Genomic DNA, 24,764 nt, shown 5'->3' with positions numbered 1-24,764 from the left:
GTGTTCTCCACCAAAGACAGAGGAGACAGGTGATGTGCATGGGAGAGCTTTGCCTTCCTCTCTCACGGAACCACAGGCTGTCAGAGCCTTGCTCCGCAGCTTCAGTTTGACAACCTCAGAGAACCATAGTGATATAGGAGTTAAAAAGAAATTACTCGGGCAGATAGTGAGGGTATGGAAGTCCTTGGTAAGATTTTCCTTTTAATGAAAAGCAGCCCCTAAATCCTTTTCTAACAAAAAGCAGCTGTAAAATCGTGCTGCAGACATAGACAAGCAAGTTGGAAGCTTGCATGGGTGAATGCCAGCAGTTGTGTCCATTGGAATGTACTACCTAAGACTAAGCATGTTCAAAATGGCGGCTCCATCTTCTCTTTTTGCCAGCTATGAGTGCAGTAAGGAGAAGACAAGATGGCCAAGTGGAAAGTCCATTTGCATAATCAGATTTGGGTGGGGTGGCCAGCCTTTCTCGTGCACTACGTAAACGTCACACGTGGTCAAACCAATCTGTGAGCCCTATGTAAATCAGACACCACCTCCTCAAGCCTGCCTATAAAATATGCTGTGGTCCACCACTTTTCCCTTTTCAGATGCCTCTGTCTCACGAGAGAGAGAGCTGCTCTCCTCTCTCCTTTCTTCTGCCTATTAAACGTTCTGTTCCTTAACCCACCCACATATGTCCGTGTCCTTAATCCTCTTGGCGCAAGATGACAAACCCTGGTTATTTACCCCAGACAGCAATGCTGCTTCAATAAGATAGCCACACATCACTTCCAAAAACAGGTTTAATTGATCAAATCTATTAACTAAAGTGAGCAAAACATCTCTGTTCGTTTGTCTTCGAGCTTGTGATATCCATGAATCTGACTTCAGAAGCAAGCTGATCCAGAAACTGCATAAGCAGTCACTACTGCTGGTGCTGATTTCCTCAGCAACAAAGATTTGTTGAACACCTACTATACACCAGGCCCTGTGCTGCTGTGCATTGCAGCCACTGGCCCAGCCTCCAAGTGGTGGAGTGACCCTGGGTTCGGTCTTTGGCTCTGGTTTCTCTCTGTCTCTCCAAGGGATGTATTATAAAACCATAGGCCTATAAACACCATTCATATCTCCAAACAATGTGCATCTCCAGGCCCAAGCTCCACATCTCTGCATCCAACTGCCTATTCAATTTGGAAGTCTCACTGAGATTTCAAACTGATGAGCTCCAAATGAAACTCTTGGCTCCCCCACCCCTAATCTTTGCCCAGGCTCCCCCATTTTTGTTGCCTGCTTCACCATCCAACCAATGACAGGCTAAAAAATCAGAGTATTCCCCTTGAGTTCTCCCTTTCCCTCACATTCTATCAATTCCATCCTTTCCATCAATAAATCATCTTTGTTTTACCTTCCCAAGGTATATTTACAAGTCATTTCTCACAATCCCTCCCTAATGCCACTCACCTCCAAGGTCCCATCCCCATGTCACACTTCAGCAGCTGCCCAACTGGTCTCCATTTTCATTCATGCTCCTCAGAGTCTATTCCCTGCCCAGCAGCCAGGGTAATCTTTGCACACATTCATCAGGTCACGTCAGCCTCCAGTTGCAAACCTCCAGGGGCTTGGAGAACAGAATAAACTCCTAGGCCCTATGTGATCTAACCCTGCAATTTCTCTGGCCTCAACTGACAGGCCCCAGCCGGGTACCCCTCGTCTCAGCATTAAAGGCAGTGCCTAGTGCAGAGGAGGCTCCATCAATAGTCGGCTTATGCCACTCTCCCTTCAAGCATGTCAGCCTCCTTGCACTAACATCTCTTCTGTGTCCCTTCCCCCTATTCACACACGTGGCCCTTTCTTGTCGCTTACCTTTTGATCCAATTTGTCACTCCTCAGAAAGATCTTCTTAGGCCCCTCCCCATCTGATCTAAATTCCCATCACTACCATAGCCCCCATCCCATTTTCTTCACAGTGCTTATTCGCTCTGTGATGCTATACTATTTATTGATTTGTAGCTAGGCGTGGCGGCTCATGCCTGTAATCCCAGCTACTTGGGAGGCTGAGGTGGGAGGATTGCTTGAGCCAAGGCATTTGAGGCTTCAGGGAGCCGTGATTGTGCCATTGCACTCCAGCCTGGGCATTGGAGCAAGACCCTCATCTCAAATATATAGGTATCTGTATATAGATATAGTTTACTGACTTTTATTTAGTTTTTCTGCCCCTGACTTGAAGGTAAGTTCCCTGAGAGAGGGCCATGGCTGTCTGGTTCACCACTGTATTCCTAGCACAAAGGACACTGTCTGCCATGGCTGGTGCTTAAGAGGCATCTCTGCTGGATGCGTCAGGAGTAAACCACTCCTGAACTCCCTCTCAAACATTTCAGAGTCATCCTACTTTCTCTCTGACTTCATGATGCCGATTCTCTTAAAAGGGTCCATGGCATTTTTATAAATGAAAAAAAAAAAAAAAGTAAGTCATCTTTAACTGTTCCTTAGAAATTCTTCAATTGCTCTTGACATCAGTGAATGATCCTAAACCCTTACGAGTCCAAGGTAGGGCACAGGGTGGCTGTGACCCTTCAGAGGAGAAATCTGCGTCCTGAATCGGTTCTAAGACTCACTTCAGAAACCACTATGGTGTGGCTTTATATGTAGGAGATGTGATTGCTGAACAGTCATAAATAAATATTTATTAAATTCGATCATATTACAAACACACTAAAAAAGTTCACATTTAAAAGGAACCCATAACAAATCCTTTTTTTTTTTTTTTTTAAGATGGAGTTTCGCTCTTGTTGCCCTGGTTGGAGTGCAATGGCGCGATCTCGGCTCACTGCAACCTCTGCCTCCCAGGTTCAAGAGATTCTCCTGGTTCAGCCTCCCAAGTAGCTAGGATTACAGGTGCCCACCACCACTCCCAGCTAATTTTTTTTTTTTATTTTTAGTAGAGACGGGGGTCTCACCATGTTGGCCAGGTTGGTCTCGAACTCCTGACCTCAGGTGATCCACCCACCTCAGCCTCCCAAACTGCTGGGATTACAGGCATGAACCACTGCACCTGGCCAACAAATCCTTTTATAAAGGGAAAATATTATGAAACGTGGTGATCACCCCTTAATTTACCGATGCTGTGGATGTCTATTTGCATAGGTTCATTTTCTTAAAGCAGGGTGCACTGATGGAGGGTACTGGAAATGAACTCTGTTTAAAAGCATGCCACAGCTCGCCAGGTGTGAGAAACTCTGCTATAAAGAAAAATTAGCCAGAAATAATCGACAAGTCATTTCTTTTGACAGATGTGTCTGTTAAAATGGCTCCCTTTTCTGGGAACCAGAAGCAGCAAAAAATTTTCTTCCACTCATTCCTGCACAGTGTCATGTTGTAGAGGATGGGGTTTAGGGCTGAATTAGCAAATGTGAAGGCCACCACCCAGAAGAAGAGGGACGGCCAGATGACCAGGTCTTGCTTGAAGTTCTGGATCAGGATGAGGAGGATGGTGATGATGATGGGGCTCCACATGATGAAGAAGGAGACCATGAGGAGGAAGAGGGTGCGGAAGAGCCGGAAGTCCTGCTGGGACACGCGGATCTGGTGGCTCTCCGAGTAGGCCAGGCTTACCGTGAGCCTCTTCCTTGATGCCTTTGTGATCTGTGGAAAACCAAAACAGGACTGGAGCCACAGGTGACTGAGGGTTGTTGGGGATTTTGAGTTAGGGGCCCAAGAGTTGGAATCTGCTATCCCCAAGGCACTGAAGCTGTGTGCCTCTGGGACTTTGTGTGCCCAAGCTTAGGATGTGCTGGAGAAACGGGACCCCGGTTGGACTCCTGAGAAATAAAGCAGAAAATCACCTACCTTGTAAACAGAGTTATGAGGGGAAGTGAAAAGCCTGAATTGGGTGGTCTACAAGAGGGACATCTTCCCTGTTATTTTTTTTAAAAGAGATGTCTCTTTAATTGTTTGCAAGCACAATGTGCTTAGGGTTCAAACTCAAACAATGCTATACTGATGGGGAACAAATGAAGAACATCTGGCCTTCTCTACCCTCTATTTCCACCCTGGGAGGTGACTAACGTGAGTATTTTCCCATATGGCTTTCTGGAAATGCACCACTGCCACACACAATATTCCTGGCGTGGGATTGCAGGCATCTGCTCTTTTGCCTGGTACACAGATGGGCCCACACCACGCACCACACTCTGGGCCTTGCTCCTTTTTCACCTAGCACTATATCATGGTGCTCGGGCCATATCTGCACAGAGAAGGCACTTCATTCTTGTTATCTTCTATAAATGGTGGTTGCAATTTATCTAGCCCCTATTGAGGAGTATTTTATTTCTTTGGCCTTGTTTGGGGAGGTAGCAGCTGAAATAGCAGTGTGCATACTCTTCCCCTCTCTTCCTATATTATTCCGTTCTCATGCTGCTATAAGGACATACCCAAGACTGGATAATTTATAAAGAAAAGAGGTTTAATTGACTCATAGTTCTGCGGGGCTGGGGAGGCCTCAGGAAACTTACAATCATGGCAGAAGGGGAAGAAAATGTTTCCTTCTCCACATGGTGGCAGGAAGGAGAAGAATGAGAACCAAGCGAAGGGGGAGACCCTTATAAAACCATCAGATTTCATGAGAACTTACTATTACGAGAGTAGCCTATGGGAAACCATCCCCATGATTCAATTACCTCCCACCGGGTTCCTCCCGTGACATTATGGGAACTACAATTCAAAATTATGGGGATTATGGGAACTACAATTCAAGATGAGATTTGGGTGGGGACACAGCCAAACCATATCACTCCCCTACAGGTTGTTGAGTGGGAGATGGCATACCAGTGTGGCAGGCCAGGCAGAAGGGAGCACTGGACCCCACCCTAGGTTCCTTTCCTTTTGCAGGAGCGGGAGAAAATGGATCCTAGTCTTGCCTACAGGCTCCTGAGTCAGGGGTTAAGGAAAGATGATGTGATCAGAGGCTGCTCATTTGCTGGGGCAGCTTCTGTCAGGAGCCAACCTGAAAATGAAGCTGAGTGTGGGAAGGGTCTGCCCATACCTGGTGGGAGTGGGTGTGGGAAGGGCCCGCCCATGGGTTGGAGTGGGTGCTGCTTGGGAATGATCCCCTCATCAACAGGGGCTGTTGGCACCATCACTAGACACAGGGAAATCAGAGGCAATGACCAACAGAAGGGGGAAACCACTTCATATGGGCAATCATGCAAGTTCCTTGTCCTTGTGGGAGACCAGACCACTGCCAGGGCAGCCCATCCTCCTTCTCTGTCCTCCTCCCAGCTCCAGCACCACAAACCCACATCCTACGCCTTGGGCAGGGGAAGCTTTGAACTGACTATGAGATTGACATTGTAAAATAACCAAAAAATGACTGGAAAGCTCTGTAAATCAGACATAGGTGTCATTAAAGGTGCCCCTGCCCCAGCAAGAAAGAGGAGCTTGTCAGAGCACTGCTGGTGATATTTGTGGAAAATGACCGTTTTACATTTATGTCCCCTGTTGAGAGGTGGCAACTGGGGGAATAAGCCTCCTCATGCATATCCTTGCACACCTAGGTGAGCATGTCAGTAGAATAAATTCCTACCAGTGGAGCTGCTGGGACCTCTAATATTTTGTATTAATGAGCAGAGCTGGCAGTGAAGCAGAGGCATGGCAGGCAATGAAGGCAGCCCTGGTTATGTGGGCTTAGAAGGGGATTCTGGACTCTTCTTTCAGGAGATCCTACAGGTGTCCCCCAAGACTCCTGAATCTCAAGAGGGGGAGTAATGGAAGGTAATTAATATCATTCACAGTTCAGGTAAATTTAACTGCAAGATCAGAATGGCTGAAAATATTCCCGTTAGAATACTTGTAACTAGTCTGGGCGCAGTGGCTCATGCCTGGAATCTCAGCGCTTTGGGAGGCCGAGGCGGGCAGATCGCCTGAGGTCAGGGGTTCGAGACAACCCTGGCAACATGGTGAAACCCTGTCTCTACTAAAAATACAAAAAACTGAGCAGGGTATGGTGGTGGGCACCTGTAATCCCAACTACTCAGGAGGCTGAGGCATGAGAATCACTTGATCCCAGGAGGTGGAGGTTGCAATGAGCCGAGATTGCGCCACTGCACTCTAGCCTGGGTGACACAGTGAGGCCCTGTCTCAAAAAAAAAAAAAAAAAACAAAACTTGTAACTAGCTAATTAAAGGATAGTTGTTTGTTTTATGATTCAATGTGGCTGCTTGCTCTGTGCAGGAGTTTAGGTCCACCTGTTGATGGTGGAGACCAGGGCAACAGATGCTGAGTGAACAGCCTCATAGTCATACAGATCTCTAGCTTTACTGAGGGCTTCCATGTGGCCGGCACTGTGCCGCACATTTACTTCTCAGTCGTCACATTTAATCTTCATACCTACTCTAGATTTGTACTATCATTGTTCCCACTTCCCAGATGAGGAAATTGAATTTCAAGAAATTTAAGAAACTTGTTGAAGGTCACTCCACTGATAATACAGGGTCAGAGCCCCCATCTCTGAAAATCTAGCTCAGTGGGATTAAAGATGAGACAAATTACAAAAGTCTCAAAAGGGATGGCCACACTATTCAGCTGTCCCCTCCCCTCAATGGTTCTGCAGGGTGAAGGTTGCTCAGGATACACAGGGCACCACCTCGGGCTCAAATGCCAGAGGCCATATTGGCACATCCAAGTCTGGAAGTCACTATGTAGAATCAAATCTAGAACTTGTGTTCCGGTGAAACCTGGTTAATCTAAGGAAGCTGCCTTGGCTGTTAGATCTAGGAGAATATCAGTTGGGCAGGGTGTCAGGTGGGTGGGCTGCAGAGGAATTGGTACCGCCTCTGAGTAAGGATATCGCTTTAGGCCTAAGCACAGGCTGGGGGACCCACAAGGGCTGATTCTGACAGCAGCTTCATCCCTCTTGCTGCCCACACCATCCTAAGAAGGGCGACAATGTACCCAGGGTCCCTGGTGTAGTGTCGCAAAAATACTTTTTGATGAGTGATGTTGATGAAGGCTCACATTTATGGAGCACCTACTATGTGCCAGGCCCTTACCTATCACTTAGTTTACCTTTTTAAATTCTCCCAACAATTCTGTGACATATGTACTGTGATGATCCCCATTTTACAGATGAGGAAGCTGAGGCTCAAAGAGCTTAAAAAACTTGCCCACCAGTACTCAGCTAAGAAGCTGCCGAGGTGGACTGCCAACTTGGCAGCCTGACGCCAGCCCATTGTCTTTATCATAAACTAATTCTTTCCCACTCTCTACTATCTCTGCCCATGGGAATCCTTCTGCCCAGGCTTTAACTCCAAACTCTAATGCCAGGAACTCTGAGAAGGATTCCTGGTTCATCTCCCGCTTGGCATCTTGCAGCATTTTGTTTCAGGCACTCATGCGACAGTTGCCACATACACTATGTGGTAGATGTCCAGGCGTCCTTCTTTTTTTTTTTTTTTTTTTGAGGCGGAGTCTCGCTCTGTCACCCAGGCTGAAGTGCAGTGGCACCATCTCGGCTCACTGCAAGCTCCACCTCCTGGGTTCACCCCATTCTCCTGCCTCAGACTCCTGAGTAGCTGGGACTACAGGCGCCCGCCATCACGCCCGGCTAATTTTTTTTTTTTTTTTTTTGTATTTTTAGTAGAGACGGGGTTTCACCGTGTTAGCCAGGATGGTCTCGAACTCCTGACCTCGTGATCCGCCCACCTTGGCCTCCCAAAGTGCTAGGATTACAGACTTGAGCCACTGCGCCCGGCCCAGGCGTCCCTCTTACCTCTGACCCGGATATGGTTTGGATCTGTATCCCTAACCAAATCTCATCTCGAATTGTAATTCCCATAATCCCAACGTGTGGAGGGAGGAACCAGGTGGGAGGTGTTTGGATCATGGGGGCAGTTTCCCCCACGCTGTTCTTGTGATAGTGAATGAGTTCTCATGAGATCTGATGGTTTTATAAGACAGTTTTCCCTCCTCCTGCTCACTCTCTTCTCTCTCCTGCCACCATGCAAAGAAGGTCCTTGCTTCTCCTTCTGCCATGATTGCAAGTTTCCTGAGGCCTCCCCAGCCATGTGGAACTGAGTCAACTAAAGCTCTTTTCTGTATAAATTGCCCAGTCTCAGGCAGTTCTTTAAGGCAGTGTGAGAACAGACTAACACAGACCCCCACCAGACTACGGGTTCCTTGGGGGATGGGAGCTGAAGCAAGGCATGCCTGTGTCTTCTGTGACCCAGAGCCCTAGCAGGTACCTGACAATGGCTGCGGGTGACAGACAAAGTGGGCTCACTCATGGACCAAGTGCTTAAGTGGATGGATTTTTTTTTTTTGAGATGGAGTTTCACTCTTGTTGCCCAGGCTGGAGTGTAATAGTGTGATCTCGGCTCACCGCAACCTCCACCTCCCAGGTTTAAGCAATTCTCCTGCCTCAGCCTCCTGAGTAGCTGGGATTACAGGCATGCACCACCACACCTGGCTAATTGTGTATTTTTAGTAGAGATGGGGTTTCTCCATGTTGGTCAGGCTGGTCTTGACCTCCCAACCTCAGGTGATCCACCTGCCTCGGCCTCCCAAAGTACTGGAATTACAGGTGTGAGCCACCACACCCGGCCTGGATCTTTTTTAGCACTGAGAGATGCTACTATCTCCTTCTCTCCACAGTTCCCACCACTGGTAGGGTGTGAGGAAGAAAAGCGGGCTTTATAATCAAATGTAGCTCCTCTCCTCCTCCTCTCCCCATGCTAGATGTCAAGGATAGTTAACATTGATCCAGGATTTCAAATGTCTTCTGCACTGGGCAGAATGCTTGATGTGCTTTTAGATTAAACTAAATGCTCAATTAACTTTTGAGGATTAATCCTAATCCACAGAACAAGCGTCTGGGACAGGTTCTGTGGTTGCCGCAGTTTTGGAACTAAGAGGCCCTGAGAAGAGAAGTGATTTGCTTGAGCCTCACAGTCAAGTAGGGGAGTGTACCCCATGCCAGGTGCCAGTGTCTTCTCCGGTGAGGCACAGCACCTCAGCAGAGGTGGACAGCATCTGGGGAATGTGGTCCACGGCCACCGGGTAAATGATGACATGCAAATGCTGGGGGGCCCCTTCAGACATTCGGATTGTGTGGGGCTGGGTGAGGCCCAGAAATCTGCAAGTTTCCTAAACTCCCCGGGTGATTCTTGCCCACTGAAGTGTCGCAGCTGCTCATCTAGGACAACAGGCTCAGTCTGGAGTTCCCCTCAGTCCTTTGAGGACAGACCTTTTTGAGACTCACTGCCTCCACACCCACATGAGCTTCTGAAGACCGTGGGGTAGTCTCCACCCTACCTCACACCCTTCTGCCACCCCATGCCAGCAGACCGCTGCTGCCAACATGTGGGGATGGGTAGAGGATGTTCCCACTGACAAAGTTGGGACTCAGCCCTGAAGGTTGAGTCTCCTCTGGGAGCTGCTTGGTCAATCAACAGCCTCCCTTCTAGAATCACTGGACAGAAAATTCCATCTTTCCAGAGATTCCACCTACCTTCCCACGACCAGCATGCAGGCCCCCAAAGCTGGGGAATGCAGGTCAGGCGTGGAGAAAGGGCTTTGTGTTCAATGTCTAACACTCTCATGTTCAGCGGAAACAGATTTTGTTTCTCAGTTTAGCCCTGAGGCAGGCTGAGGGTTTTCCATCTGCAAGCCATAGACTCACTTATTCGACAAATATTTATAAGCCCCTGCTATGTGCTAAGCACTCATAGGTGCTGGACACACAGCAATAAGCAAGGGAGCTCCACCCACGCTGCTCTTCCATTCTGGTGCATATGTGGGCAATGAGAGGGGGATCAATAAACATCCACTGTTACAAAAGGGTAGAGGCATCTCAGTTGTCACGGCAACAGTTGCTGGGCGATGACGTCAAGCAAGCCCCAAACAGTGGTGACAGCCTGATCCGAAGGCACTTAGAAGTCGCTGGGAGGTTATTCCCTTGGGAAAACTGTTGATTGGAAAAAATATTGAAGATGTATGGCATGTTTGAGTCACAAGGAAAGAGGAAGCAGGGAGGGCAGAAGGATGAATAAGGCCACTGCTCCAAGCACATGAAGCAGCCCCTGAAGGGTGGGCAGTAGGGAAAGAGCCAGGGCGAAGCCTGCTCTGAATTCTTGCCCAGGTCAGAACCAGGAAGGAGGGTGGAGACTTTAGAGCAGGGTTTCCAAAAAGGCATTTCTTGGAGCACAAGTGCAGAGAGATGCTCTGTGGAGAAAAGGGGGTTCTGTAGTCACGTTTAGCAATGATACCTATTCTATTACTGTGTGGGAGATCCTCAAAGTATATTGGCATAATAAAGGTCCTGAGAAGTCCTGCAGCAAAGAATCCAATCTAGCCTATCCCAGCATTTCCCAAACCCTTTCTAACACCTAACATTGCCATGGCACTCTACAGAGCATTCTAGGAGACACACTGCTTTAGAGCAATAGAAGACCAGGGTGATGTGAAAAAGAGACACTTCTCAAGCCTGGAGATGAGACCTGGGTTACAGGAACTAGTGACAGGTGAGAAGTGGGACTGGTGGTGCTGTAGTGTTTGTATCCCATGGTGTCAAACAATTTGTGAATTGTCTGTTATTATGCCTAATTAACATTGATGTTCAATTGATTTTACAGAGTTATGTAAAACCAAGCTTCACAGAAAAAGCTTGGACAGAAAAGCTGACTCAGTATCTCTGAGTTACGTATATCTTCACAGGGGAGGAGATGCAAACTGAGGCCCTGCTTGCACACTCCATCCACCTGGTATAGCTTGTCTGCTTCCAAATTATCAGCCTGACAAACTCATGGTACCAAGTGAGGACAAATGTCATAGTCCTCCTGGGAAATGGGCAACAGTGGATTTTGCTAATAACGTGGAAAGTAATTTTTAAGTGATATTTGGATTAAAATTGTGATTTTTAAAACATTATCATATCTGCTCTTTCATTTTATTGTGTTAATCCACTGAGGCATATTTGGCTCCTGCAGAAACTGAGGTTCACATTACTTAAGTGACTTGCCCAAGGTCACACAGTGATAAAGCCTGGATTAGAACTTCTGTCTTAGGACTCTTTGTCCAGTGATTTTCCCACTGTCCAAGAAGAGACGACCCTGTAGACCCCTTTCAATGTGATCCAAGGCTCATGCCTCATTCATTCAACAAATATTTATTGAGCACCTATAATGAATGAGCCAGGCTCTGATCTAGGCATAGGAATATAGCAGTGAACAAACCAAAACCTCTGCTCTCATGGAGCTTGCATTGTAGTGGGCAAGACAGATGACTGTCATAAATTGAATATGACAGGTGTAGTAAGTGTTTGAAGAGAAATAAATCAGGATAAGGAATTGGAGATTGATGGGAAGACTTTTTGGTGAAGAGCTTTTTGAGTAAAGACTAAATGAAGTGGGGAAGTGACCCATGCAGAAATCTGGAGAAGAGAGATCAAGGAGAACAAGTGGCAGGTGCAAAGGCCCTGGGGCAGCAGTATGGTGGCCAGTGCGCAGTACAGCCTCAAGGCCAACGTGGACACAAGGGAGGGTGAAATATGAAGGTGAGAACGGCAGCAGGGCCAGACCACACAGGGCCTTAAGTTGAGGGTGGTGATGGAATGTAAATTACATATTTGCTCTGTTACTCTGTTACTCAGAGTGCCCTTTTACCTCACTGTGAGTCACGACAGCTCTTGCATCCAGGAGGTGTTCCGAGGTCTGTAATGGGGAGAAGTGAAGGCTGGCTGTGGGTTTAGACACAAGGTGCTTCGAGAGTAAACTGCTGTTTAGAGGTGGGTGGCTAAAAGGACAGCTGCCCCAACTCCTCAGGTCTCATAGAATTTTTCCAGGTGGACCCTGGCCTTGAGAAAAAGATGGGGGTGGGTGGAAAATCATTCCTTCCTCAGCAGGCAGCTGAGAAGCGTGAGGTACGAGTGAAAAGGGGCAGACCAGAGCCCTCTTGGCGCCTAAGGAACTCAGGAGTGAGACCTCCAGGAAGGAGGTCAAATGCTGCCGCCCCTTCCAGCCAGCCCTGCTCTAGCGTCAATTCCTTGTTCTTGATGTGCTCCAAATCTGGGCTGTTGTTTATCCTCTTGCAAATCTTAGCAGCACCTTTTCCCAGCATGCTCTGAGACAGGGGTCGGAAGAGCAGCCTTGCCTAACAAATCACGACCGTCATAATTTATTCATCGCCTGCTACAGGCAGGCATGGCTCTCTCTGTCCCATCAGTAGCATCTCCTACATGCCTCACAACAACTCTGTACTGCTGGCATTATGTTTGCTATTTTGCAGATGAGGAAACTGAGGCCCAGAGATGGTAACTAAGCTGGCCAAGGCCACACAGCAAGTAAGTGGCAGATTCAAGACTCAAACCCAGATTATTAAAATAACACTGTCAAGTCTCTGTGTCTGTCTTCATGGCCTTTTGTTTTTCTCGTTTTTTTTTTTTTGAGAGGGAATCTCACTTTGTTGCCCAGGCTGGAGTGCAGTGGCACGATCTCGGCTTACTGCAACCTCCTCTTCCTGGGTTCAAGTGATTCTCCTGCCTCAGCCTCCACAGTAGCTGGGATTACAGACGCCCACCACTACGCCCGGCTGATTTTTGTATTATTAGTAGAGACGGGCTTTCACCATGTTGGCGAGGCTGGCCTTGAATTCCTGACCTCAGGTGATCCACTGGTCTCGCCCTCCCAAAGTGCTAGGATTACAGGCGTGAGCTACCACACCTGGCCTGCTCTTCTTTCTTATACCCCTTATTCGTCCCTTACGTTTGTGTAGCATTTAACAGTTTGCAAAGTGTTTGCAAAGTCTCAGTATCATTCCACCTTGTGTTCAGTTTCTCTCCTTTCGATATCAGCACCCTTGTCTGTCTCCTCCCTCTTCCCCTTTTATGTCAAAGCTTCTTCTGGATAGAGAATGTGTCTTGCGCGGTTTTTAGCCCACCTCCTTTCCCCCAAGCACTTCGCACAGAGCAGGCCCTTAACACATGTCTGAGGAATTAATGCATTGGGACTCTAGGGTCAGACTGCCTGAATTTAAATCCTGATTGCCACTTACAAGCTGTGTTACCTTGGGTAAGTTACTTAACCTCCCTGTGCCTGGGTTTCTTCATCTGTAATTCTTATCAGAATTAAAGAGTCAGTTCCTGGCATATGGTCAACACTATGTAAATATTTGTTAAATAAGTTCTACATTTATCTTCCTTTTTCTCTCACCTCTTTCCTTTTAACTTAATGATAATAGCTAACACTTACATAGCACTATCATATGCCTGGTCCCATCGCAAGCACTGTCCAGACCTTAACTCCAGGCCTGAATCTGCCTCCTGCACTTGAACAAGCCTCAGGCTGGGTGTCACTTTAGTGGTCATTGGGTGGGCAAGAGTCTAATGAGTGACATGGAGGGGCCATCTCCCACAGGATCCAGGGATTAGCAGACCTGGATGGAGGTTGGCCTGGCTATGGGTTCTGAGCATCTAAGAAGGTTACAGACCCTTAGCTGCAAAGAAAGGGCCATAAAAGTGACCAGAGAGTGAGCAGGCCCTACAGGGCACCACTTCAAGTGCCTACTTGCCAGATGACCCACACATGAGATGCTATAAAACCAAGATTCAACAACTATAAACCTCCACGAGGATTCAAGGGCTTTGCATTAAACCTTCTAAAATGGGCATAAACATGGATGCACCCATGCTGTTTGCCTGGGCAGGCAACTTACTCACAAATGGGCTACCTTACGAGATATAAAACAGGCTGACTCGTCCTTTTTATGTCCCTGTACATATTTGTTTTAAAGGTAGAGATCATTTCCTGTTTCAGTGCACATTTGAAATGGACATTCCCTGGGGGTGGGTGGAGTAGCGACTGGAAGATAATAGGAGGGACTTCTGGTAATATTCCATTTCTTGACCTGGGAGCTGCTTTCATGAATGCACTCAGTTTGAGCCTACACCTATGCTCAGTGTGCTTTTTATATATGTATATAATACTTCAATAAAATGTTTTAAAAAGTATACATTCTCCAGTACTGCAGTGTTTGCGATGGGGAAACAATGGACACAGCCCAAAAGACCATAAAATAAATGAAGTCATATCTGTAGCCACTAAAAATAATGAGCTAGAGATATAGGAATGATGTGGAAAGATGTTAAGATATAATGTTAAGTGAAAAAAGGAGTTACAGAGCAGAGAGTATTATCTCATATCTGAAAAGAACATTGAACAGTGTCAGATAACCATTTGACCATTTTAACCTGCAATTTCATATGGTTCATCAAATACACACACAGTATACATGACATATACATAAGCTTATAAGAAAAATAACCTGAAAAAATACATCTTGAATTGTTAAGAAGGTAGAGTAAGTTTTCAGTTTCTGTGTTATTTACATTTATGTGTCTGCTTTCATTTTAATTTAATTTTTTGTAATGACCTAGTATTACTTTAGTGATGAGCAAAAACATAATCACAAAGATATAACTTTAAAAAAACCCCTCTCCTTCCTCAGTGTTGTAGACCTGGGCAGTGAATCAAGATTGAGCTGGCGTGAACTCTTAGGTGTTCTCCGACCCCAGATTCTAAGATTCTAGCAGAAATAACCCCAAGCCTGGGTGAAGTTCAGTGGCAGCACTTGAAGAAAACATACCTGTAAAATTTTGGAGTAACTGATCACAATGACCAGTCCTGGCACCAAGAAGTTCAAAGTAACAAAAGAGACATCCCACGAGATCTCTCCAGCAATGGTGGGCCAAATCAGTGTGCAAATCGAAATTTCCTAGTTACAAAAAGGAAAAGAACATCATGTAAATGCTGGCTTCTTATTGGCCTCTGGCTCAGTCTTATTGAGGGTTTCCTGACACTTACACGGTTGCATTGCCCAGTTACACAACTAGCATGACAGTGAACCCCAGAATCCCTCCCACTGCCCACCACAATCCCACTTGCAAAGTACTTGCCCTTGACCCTCAGAATAGCCATGATTATGTTTTCTGTTCTCCAGGGACAGCAACTGAGCCTCAGGCTTACAGGGTGGTAAGAGCTAGAGTCGGTTCCTAGGTGTGGTCTTTCCACTTCCCTGGGCTGACATGCAAAGGGCTTTCGAGCCTTCTCTTCCAAGCCTGCCATTTTACAAAGGAGAAAACTGACCCCTGAAAGGTTACAGAGACTGGAAAGGACATGCTACATAACAAACATATCAAAACAGGAACGAGGTTTCCCTGTAGTCACAACTGTGTAAGCTGAAGGACACAGGGTCTTTGCTAAAGCATTAAGTATTCATGCTGGGGGTGCTCAGGTGTCTAAAGTGTGTCGAGCTGCATCAACCTGGCCATCTAGAGCCCCAAGGCAAAGATCAGCCTCCACTCACAGACAGTTCAAGATGTAAAACCAATGGAATATGGCAGAAGAATGTGAAGGTTTGTGATCTTGCTGCTATCACTATGTTGTATTGATTCAAATGTTTAACACTAACTGCAAGAACTGCAACATATGGAGACCTTACTGACTAGTTACAAATAGCTTCCGCAACAATTTCATCCAATGAATAAATAGGCCAATGAAAACAGACATATATCTGTGTGTGTGTATATACTAACTTCCCACATATAAACTTCCTATGCCCACTTGACTACAGAAACAAAACTGTTTAGAAAACAAGTGGCCCTAACACACGCATATAGAATAGATTATTTTTAAGAGCACGTGCTGTGTAAAAAGACCACGTTATTGATTTTGAAGGGCCAAGGCATCTTAACCAATGTCTAGGAGTAGCATGATCATCTGAAGTACCATTCATTCATTCATTCACTTGACCAATATTCATTGAACGCTCTACTAGGCAAAAGCAGAGAATTTTTAGCAGTGAATCAAGACTGGGCTGGTGTGAACACATGGTGGGGGAAGTTGATTAAATCCTTCCACATTTTGGTGATTGGAAAGAAACCTGTTTTGTTTTGTTTTTTTTCTTTGAGACAGAGTCTCACTTTGTTGCCAGTCTGGAGTGCGGTGGCGCGATCTCGGCTCACTGCAACCTCCGCCTCCCAGGTTCAAGCGATTCTCCTGCCTCGCCTCAGCCTCCCGAGTAGCTGGGACCACAGGAGCATGCCACCATAACCAGCTAATTTTTTTTTTTTTTTTTTGTATTTTTAGTAGAGACGGGGTTTCACCATGTTAGCCAGAATGGTCTCGATCTCCTGACCTTGTGATCCGCCCGCCTTGGCCTCACAAAGTGATGGGATTACAGGCGTGAGCCACCATGCCCGGCCAGAAACCTGTTTCTTTCAAGGATCTTCTGATTACTGGCAGTGAGGCTACTACTGCTCTCTAGAAAACCCACCCCACCCCCTTTTGTACTCAGGCCTCTGCCCACTATGGACCCCTCATTCCAAGACAGCAGTAGCAATACATATGAGCAGATATGCTGAAGCATCAATTGGAAGAAATGGATTCCAGCCCTGAATGTGACTTGGTCTCTCATTCCTATTCTTGTGATGGAAAAATTTTAAGGGAGAGTAAAAAACAGAGGACACACAGAAGCTTTTCTTAAGACCCCCAACTCTTTCCAAAAGCCTTTTCCAGAATGTCTGCCAAAATCTCTCCAGGGTTAGCAAGACTTTTGTGGAGGGTATAATGATAGAGCAAGGTGTTCTCTCTACAGTAGGAGTGAAAGAAAAAAGCAGGTCCCTAAACCATGTGCTTGTATGATCCCAGTGTGTTGAAGAGAATGTATATGTGTGAATGAGTATATGGCCATCCAACACACACATGCACACACACACACTCTCTCTCACATACACTCACATGCTCGCATGCACAGAAAAAAACATGGAAGGATACAATCCAGAAAGTGAAGTGTCTATTTCTAGGCAGGACTCTCAAATTGTTTTTATTCTTGTGGCTTATCTGAATTTCCTAATTTTCCATGATGTGCCTATATTACTTTTATAAAAGAAAAAAGTTCATTTATAAGTGAAATGATGATCAAACATGAAACACAGACCACCATGATAGTTCTGCCAACTTTACCAGCTATTTTTCAACAGAAACAATGAACCTGTCCCAGGCAGCTCCCAAATTCCGTGACTTTAATAAAGACGCTCGTTCTCCTTTTGATTTGTGGCTCTTGCTCAGGGCAGGAAGTGTGATAAGGAAGTAAGATAAGAACTCTGCCCGGCACCCCCACACATGAACTGAGAGGCAGTGCAACTGGCTTGGGGGCCTGAATGATGGATTGACATGCTCTTTAGAAGGTTTTGTATGGTATTGTTGACTAAATGCACTGTCTGGTCTCATTAAAAAATAAAATAACAGGTGCCATGCCCACAGAGATCCAAGTTGGTGTCATAACTTGGTTTCTGTGGGAAAATCCATTTGGCTTAAGTCGTTTTGATTCTAGGTATTCTCCCACAGGCTGTGACATGTAGAGGAGTTAGGCAGCATGTCAAGTCTGGAAGGTGGGGATGTGAGTCCTATTATATTCTCTGTACTTTTTCTGCACATGTGAAATGTCCCCTGATTTTAAAAAGGGAACTTGGAAAACAAAAGTGGCAGGCCTGCCTTGTTACTGAGTTACAGAAGCGGAATTGGCAGAGTCAACAATAGTCTTCTTTAATTCATTTGCTCAACCACCCGACTCCAGACGTGGTGGCTGACCACAGCGAAGCCACAGTGAGGAAGAGCAAGGCACTGGCCCTTTCCTCCAGGAGGGAGGGAGGCAGAGAAGCGCTAGGACACTTCAGGACAGGACAAGCAGCTGGAAGTGCCCAGAGAGCTTCAGAGGACCAGAGAGGGTAGAGCCACCCAGGGGGGGTTGTTTCTGCTATGCCTGGAAGGACCACGGCCAGGGTCACAGGGAGGCCGGAGCTCAGCTGTCAGACCAGAATTGTGGGATGAAATTGGGAGGCCACTCACAGTGAAGGGATAAGTGTGACTTGGATCCCCCAGATGTGTTCTGCCTCATCCCAGTCTCCACTTCTCCCTGGCCATCTCACTCATTTCCACGGCTCCTTTTGCAGGTAAAACTCCAATCTACTCTTTTCAGCTCCATGCTTTCCTGAACCCCAGACTTGCCCAATAGCCATGAGGACATCTCAGCAGGAGGCCTCATAGGCACTTTAAGCTTTGAAGGTCCCATCCTCAAATGGTTCCACCTGATTCCTGCACTCCCTGAATCAGGGCACAGGGCCACCATTCTCCAAGCTGCCAGAAACCTGAGCACTGGCCTTCTGCCCACCTCCTCCTCCCCACTCAGAAGGGATCTCTAAGTTCCTCCTTCATAGCCATTGACTTATCCACCTATTGCATTTTCACTGGCCTACCCCCAACCCTTACCAAGACCAGGCCATCACCATTAAGTCTAAACTTCCTACCAGGATGACTCTGGTCTTTCTCCCTCTCCTCTGCCAACGCTTCCAGCACCATCTTTTGCCCCCACTGAACCTCAGGCTCTACACATGTGTGGTGGAGAACTCCTTGCAAGTTTCAGAACAGCACTCACTGCTCCTTTGGCCTCCATGTGGACTCTCCTCTGCCTACAATGTCCTCCTCGTCTCCATCCCCTTGCCTGGTTTACTTCCTCTCATCTTCACACTCAGTGGGGACACTGCCATCTCCCAGTAGCTTCCTGGACTCCCCACACCCAGCAGAAACCCTTCCGCAGCTCTCCACAGCTTGTGCCATCATCCCCTTCCCTGTCTGGAGTCCCCACTGAAGTGTGTTACTAAGGGTGGGGACCAAGCCTGCCTTTTTCCAGCCAGCATCCCAGCACCTAGAATTCTGCCTAATACACATTAGGTGCTCAGGACAAAATTGCCAAACGACATTTTCTAAGGAGACTCCCCTTGAGGATGGGGACATCTGTCCACAGGCACTGCGGAAATGCTGACCCTCCCCACACTGCCTGACTTATTTGCAAACACTGCCTGTTTGCAAATAAGTTCTAGCTATTTGTTCCAGCTGTTTGCCTATCAGTCTCTCTGATGATTCTTCGTGCTGTACCTCTGGAGACCCTTGGTAAATCCTTGTTCCTGTGTCTCACCTCTGCCATCAACATGGAAGACTTCAAGATTATTTTAAGAACCTAGGAGTGCTAGTTGGATATTTCATCTTCTATCAGCTTCCCAGCAAAAAAGAGAGAAAATATTAATGCAAGAGATGCTTCCTTTCTTATATTTCAAAAGTATTCTCTAATCATAACAAAAGCAAGCAAACTGTGTTTGTTTCCTCAGACAATCCACACTCAGCAGAGACACATGAACATTCACATGACTAGCCTGGTATTAAATTAGGGTAGGGTGGGGCAGTGGGATCAAGTGCCGCAAGGAAGTGTAAACCCAAGGGTGACGGTATCCAGAGGGACCCAAAAGAGTGGGGCTAAATTCTGGTTCCATCTCTTGCCATTCTGTGACCTTAGGGATTTCCTCTTTTAGAATAAACAAAAGAATATGGGGTGGGGTGATTGTGAGGACCAAATTAGGCCAGAATCTAGGACCATCTGTGTGCTTCTCCTTGAAGAGAAGGAGGTGGATTTACGTGATTTTGTGGCAGGGGCAAGAGGGGAAGGGTGCTTAGTAAATGTTTGCAGAATGAATGGGCAGCACATTCTGGCCAGGATAGACAGTCTTCTCCACCTGCCGATATGGGTCACTGCCCAGCCAGGTCCACAGCACACACAGGCTGGAATCCTGTTGAAGCAGGGTGAGCTGACCTGGCTGAGATGTCAGCGTTGCTAGGATGAGTTCGCCCTCTTAAAATGGCAGTCTGTTATTTTACAGCAGTCAGAAGAATTATACTGTTTGAAGAATGTTTAAAATGTCTATGTTCAAAGATAAGGAAAGTAATAATAGCTAGCAATTCTTATGTGCTTAACTGTCTATGTGCCAGGTGTTGGCCCATTTACTGAACATGAGTGCCCATGATGATCCGGTAAGGCTGGTTGATACTGTAATCATGCCCATTTTGCAGAAGAGGAAAGTGAGGTATTGAGAGGTTAGACAGCTTGGATTCTGTCATGAAGCTCCCGAATGGCAGAGATGGGATTTAAACAGAATGTTTGACTCCAAAGCCCACTCCAAATACCAAGTTGTCTCGCATTTCTAGGATATTTATCACCTCATCTTCTCTTCAGTGAAGTTTTAGAGTCTGATTACCATGAACTACTGGGCACCCACAGCCCACGTGGACAAGAGATTGAGTTTCTGTTTCAGGAGGGCTCTTGGGTCGGCAGAAGCTCTAAGGGGCAGTTTCCTTGGCCAGCGCTCCTTGAGGGGAGGGAGCCAGTATCTGCTTAGGCTTGGTTGATTCTCTCAGCGTGTGGTTTGGGTTAGGAAAATATCCCCCATCCCAAACCTCCATATTTAGTCTCTAAGTGGGATGGGGCAGACAGAATCCACAAGCAGAAAGCTGGGAATATGGGGATTGAGAAAACAACCCTTTGCTAATTTTAAATGTGAGACTCAGTCAGTCTAGACCAGATCCTCCTGTTGCTTTTTTTTTTTTAATGACTACACTCCCCTTTTGTTTTTTTCTGTCTCTCATTCTTTTCAACTTATTTCTTCAACTGCTGAACCTATAATATTGGATGTTTTCTATGTGTTCAGGCAACAACCCTTAGGAAATTGGGTTTTTTCTGTTTGTTGGGTTCCTGGGCAGGTAGGTGTGAAAGTGTGTGTGTGTGTGTGTGTGTGTGTGTGTGAGAGAGAGAGAGAGAGAGAGAGAGATGAGGTGGATGTGGCAGACAGGTAGGAAAGAAGACAAAGAAGATGGAGAGCCAGAAAGGATTGTCCCATTTTTTTTAATTAAAAAAAAATTTTTTTTTTTTTGAGATTGAGTCTTGCTTTGCTGGCCAGGCTGGAGTGCAGTGGTACCATCTCAGCTCACTGCAACCTCCACCTCCTGGGTTCAAGCAATTCTCCTGCCTCAACCTCCCTTATAGCTGGGACTACAGGTGCATGCCGCCACACCCAGCTAATTTTTGTATTTTTAGTAGAGATGGGGTTTCACCACGTTGGCCAGGCTTGTCTCCAATTCCTGACCTCAAGTGATCCGCCCGCCTCAGCCTCCCAAAGTGCTGGGATTACAGGTGTGAGCCACCATGCCCAGGGATTTTTTTTTTTTAAATTTCAAGCTTTCCCACCTCACCTCTACTAATTTCAGTGAGTAGGGCTCCTGTGGGTAACTAACTCACCTGGCCCCCAGTGCACACTGCAGCCTCATTCTCTCCCAGTGGCTTTGCCCAAATCCCTCTCCAAAGCTGCTTAAAACTAAGGAAGTGTTTCAACATTAAAACAAGGGAGGTCTGTGTGCCCAGCCATCACAACACAGACCTCCACGGAAGCACCTTACAGCACAACTGTGGCCACTCTGGAAGCACCACAGAGGGCTCTAACCACACCCAGATTCTCTAACAGTGGTGCGGTACTAAGTGGCCAAGACATGGAAGGCCCCTGCCTATGCCAAGGCCTTCTCACCCAAACAGTCACCTGTGTCCCTGTCAGCACACAATTTTAGTCTGGGCTCTGGCTGGGAAGTGACAAGAGTCTTATTTTTTAATGTCATTTGCCAATTAATTAGGGTTATACGTGAAATCACTGAAAAAAGGGAGAGGCACAAAATACACATCTGAAAACTTAAGATACCTCAAGATACATTCTATCTGGTCTTTCATTCCCTGAACATCATTTTCTTCTGTAAGAAAGAAAATGAGGTGAAATACCTCAAGTTCTGTGAGAAATATAGAAGTACTGTGACTCACTGAGAGAATAACTTTTTAAAAAATCAAAGAAACTGATGGCAGAAGCCCAGCCCCCTCCTGATCCATGCTTTTAGAGGCATCTGCGTGGCCCACCTTGATTCTCAGGTGTGTGTGGGCTAAGAACAAGCCTGCTCACTAAGCCAGAGCCCTTGGTCTGCCCATAAATGGCACCCACCAGCTCAGCTAATCCTGGCTTCTCTGGGCCCCACTTGAGTGGACATGGCCACAAGCTTGCATGTTATTTGATCAAGTGCCACAGGCTTGATGGGGCTCCTGCCTATTAGTCATTCAAGCTCATAAACAAACAAACAAACACCCCACAATGTATTCCACACAAGCATTAGAAACAAGTGTTTAAGTTTGATTTATGTTTAAAAAAAAAAATCTCGCACAGGATACAGGAGGCAGACTCCATCCATCCTACCCCCAATAAAAGGGCTGTGTGAGAGACTGGTCTGGGAAAACCCCCAGAGAAGCTCCACCTCTCTGTCCCAGGCTCTGGAGGTTCACACAGTCAGGGGGTGTCCCTGGTGGACTGTGTGCATCTCCATAACCAAGCCTTCCGCTGGTGACATGTCATTTCTCCCACCCTACTCCCCTCTCTGACCACTTCGAAGGTCCCTCTTTGGGACCGTGATTCCTGTTTGTGCCACGATTACTCAGGGCGCCCCATACTCACTCCTAGGTGGAGAGGGAGCTTAAGGGTAGGGGGTTCCAGGCCGGAAAACCAGTGACCCCGGCAGGGAAGGGGAGGCCAAGAACCCAGCCACGGGCAGAAGCTCCTGGAGGCTGAGCCCCCAGCGCAGAGACCTAAGTCCTTTCTCTATCTCTCTCCGCGAGGCATGGAGAACCAAACACACTGGGAAGACAGCCAGACGGCGGCCACTGTCCTCCACCGTGACTCCGCGTCTAGATTCCCTCTTCCGTGTGGATCCCGGCGCACGAACCCTGCAACCACGGGGCACAGCGGCAAGAGAAAAAGACCCGAGCTCGGGATTCCGGACCGCGGGACTTGAGGGGAACAGAGCCAATGTCCTGCTATCCGCAGAACCTTATTCCGATCATGGTCACTCCCACCCCTATGAGCTAATAATGACAACTATTGACCCGCTATGTAAAACAGAGCTCGTCGGCCCAGCCTCTGTAATCTGCACATTTCAGGCGCCCAGGACACCTCGAAGGTCTAGTGTAATCCTCCCGTTTTGCAGCTGAAAAAACTGAAGACCCCGGAAGGGAATTCCGTCACAAGTCCCCTAAAGACAGCATTGCATCTGGGGTCCCCGGGTCTCACATGCCTGTCCGCGCGCTTTCAACGCAGGACCATAACCCAACCCTGGACAGGAGCCCAACTCCTCCTTGAATTACGGGTAAACTTCTGGAAGGAGCCCATCTCCTCCTCGAATTACGGATAAAATACTCTGGGCAAGTTATTATACACTTCGGTGTGCCTCTGGTTCTCATCTGTGAAATGGGTGTGATAATAACAGTATTGTAGCACCTGGCGAGGAATCATGATTCAATACAAAGTGTTTGGCCACCCTGCACCCCCAAAGTTCCGTCTCGCTCCTAAACTACTCGTTAATTAACCTCGCAACAGTCATTGCATTTTGCAAGAATTTGGGGGACTCCACTTACATCATTTAGGAGGGCGTGTGCACAGCGTTGTAGTGAGATTTAAGAGATTAAACTTCACAGCCATGGGCACAAGGTTTGGCACAACGATTAAGTGCAATAAATGGCAATTGTTCTTGATCATCCTCATCCCAGCTTCCGTCGGGGCCCTGCTTCCCAGCCTGCGCAGGACACCTGCCCGGCACGCACAGAGGGGCGCTCACCTGGTCGGCGCCGGGGAGCCGTTGCGGGACGACTCGGAAGAAGACGCAGAGAGGCAGAGCGGCGACCGCCGAATAGCCCCAGATGAGCGCCAGCAGCACTGCCCGCGCCCGCCGCCCAGGACCCCGCACGCCGCGCTGCAGGTGCACGATGCACACCATGCGCTCCAGGCTGACCGCGGCCAGCGTGAGGATGGTGACGCTGCCGCTCAGGGTCATCACGTAGAAGAGCAGGTGGCAGGCAACGGGGCCCAGCAGCCAGGCCTCAGTCCAGCGCACGGCCAGCACCAGAGGGATAGCGCTGATGAAGAGCAGGTCCGCGCAGAAGAGGTTGAGTACCAGGCAGGCAGTCGCGCCGCGGCGTCGTCGGCGCGCCACCAGCACCAGGGCGCACACGTTGCCCAGCAGCGACACTGCAAAGATGAGCACCAGCACGGTTGTCTCCACTGCGGCCAGCACCAGCCGGTGGTCGCCCTTGACGTCGGAGAAGAAGGGAAAGCGGGTGCGGTTGGCTTGCTCCAGGCTGCGCAAGGGCGCGTCGCCCGCTGCCCGCGCGCATTCAGGGGACATTCCCGGCGCCTGGCGGCCCGCAGCGGTCTGAGAGAGTGCTCATCTGGGAGGCGAGTGAGTGCCAAGGCGGGGAAAGAGGGAGGGAGGCGGTTGCGACATCTCGCCTCTGGCCCCCTCCCTTCTGAGGAGCGCCAGCACTGGGTGCAGGGAGCTGCACCCGGGGCGCGCGGGAACCAGGAAGTGCCCGGCAACACTGGCCGCGAACACCGCAGCTGGCCGGGGAGGTGGCGGCCAAGGCGGAAGCCTCGCGCCCTCTGGCCGTTTGAAAGTGTATCCAGAAGCCAGAAAACTCACTTAGCGAATTCCTCGAGCCCCCGCAGGGCCTGCCCAACCTCCTTTATTTTTCAGGGACACTGGATGTGCGAAGCCTTTTGTGAACGGATTTAGCTAAAACTGATTTAAAAGGGTCAGAGCTGGCCTTTGGAGATTATTTTGGCCTGTGTCGTTCAGGCTTTACTAAAGAAACTCCATGGGTCTGGAGGTAGATCCTAAAACAACTTGTAATGAGTCCATATTTTTTGTGGGGGAGAGAGGGAGTGGAGATCTTTTATCACTACTTAATAACAGGTCTTTAGGTGGATTATCTACTCCCTCTACCCCAGATTTTTAATCTATAAAATGGGAATAATAATACCCCATTAGGTTATT

General features: G+C 47.7%; 1 protein-coding gene across 1 annotated transcript; it reads right to left on the bottom strand.

Moving 5' to 3' along the window:
- Nucleotides 1–764: 764 nt before the first annotated feature.
- Nucleotides 765–24,170, bottom strand: FFAR4 (free fatty acid receptor 4). Its single transcript, XM_003312688.5, has 3 exons — nt 23,550–24,170; nt 14,611–14,739; nt 765–3,621 (listed from the first exon to the last, which is right to left on the bottom strand). Exons 1-3 carry the CDS (start codon nt 24,114–24,116, stop codon nt 3,232–3,234), a joined length of 1,086 nt encoding a protein of 361 aa, XP_003312736.1. The 5' UTR covers nt 24,117–24,170; the 3' UTR covers nt 765–3,231.
- Between the last annotated feature and the right edge of the window lie 594 nt (nt 24,171–24,764).

Source organism: Pan troglodytes, chromosome 8 (genome assembly GCF_028858775.2).
Source record: "Pan troglodytes isolate AG18354 chromosome 8, NHGRI_mPanTro3-v2.0_pri, whole genome shotgun sequence".
NCBI lineage: Eukaryota > Metazoa > Chordata > Mammalia > Primates > Hominidae > Pan > Pan troglodytes.
Note: the sequence above shows the minus strand (reverse complement) of the source record. Positions and strands in the feature narration are given on the sequence as shown.

Bases quoted from the DNA above. Each gene is read 5' to 3' on its own strand.
- FFAR4 (XM_003312688.5), bottom strand. From the start codon at position 24,116: ATGTCCCCTGAATGCGCGCGGGCAGCGGGCGACGCGCCCTTGCGCAGC. The intron at 14,740-23,549 runs GTGAGCGCCCCT...TTTTGTAACTAG, and splicing joins GGCTCCCCGGCGCCGACCAG to GAAATTTCGATTTGCACACT. The intron at 3,622-14,610 runs GTATGTTTTCTT...GGTTTTCCACAG, and splicing joins GTTACTCCAAAATTTTACAG to ATCACAAAGGCATCAAGGAA.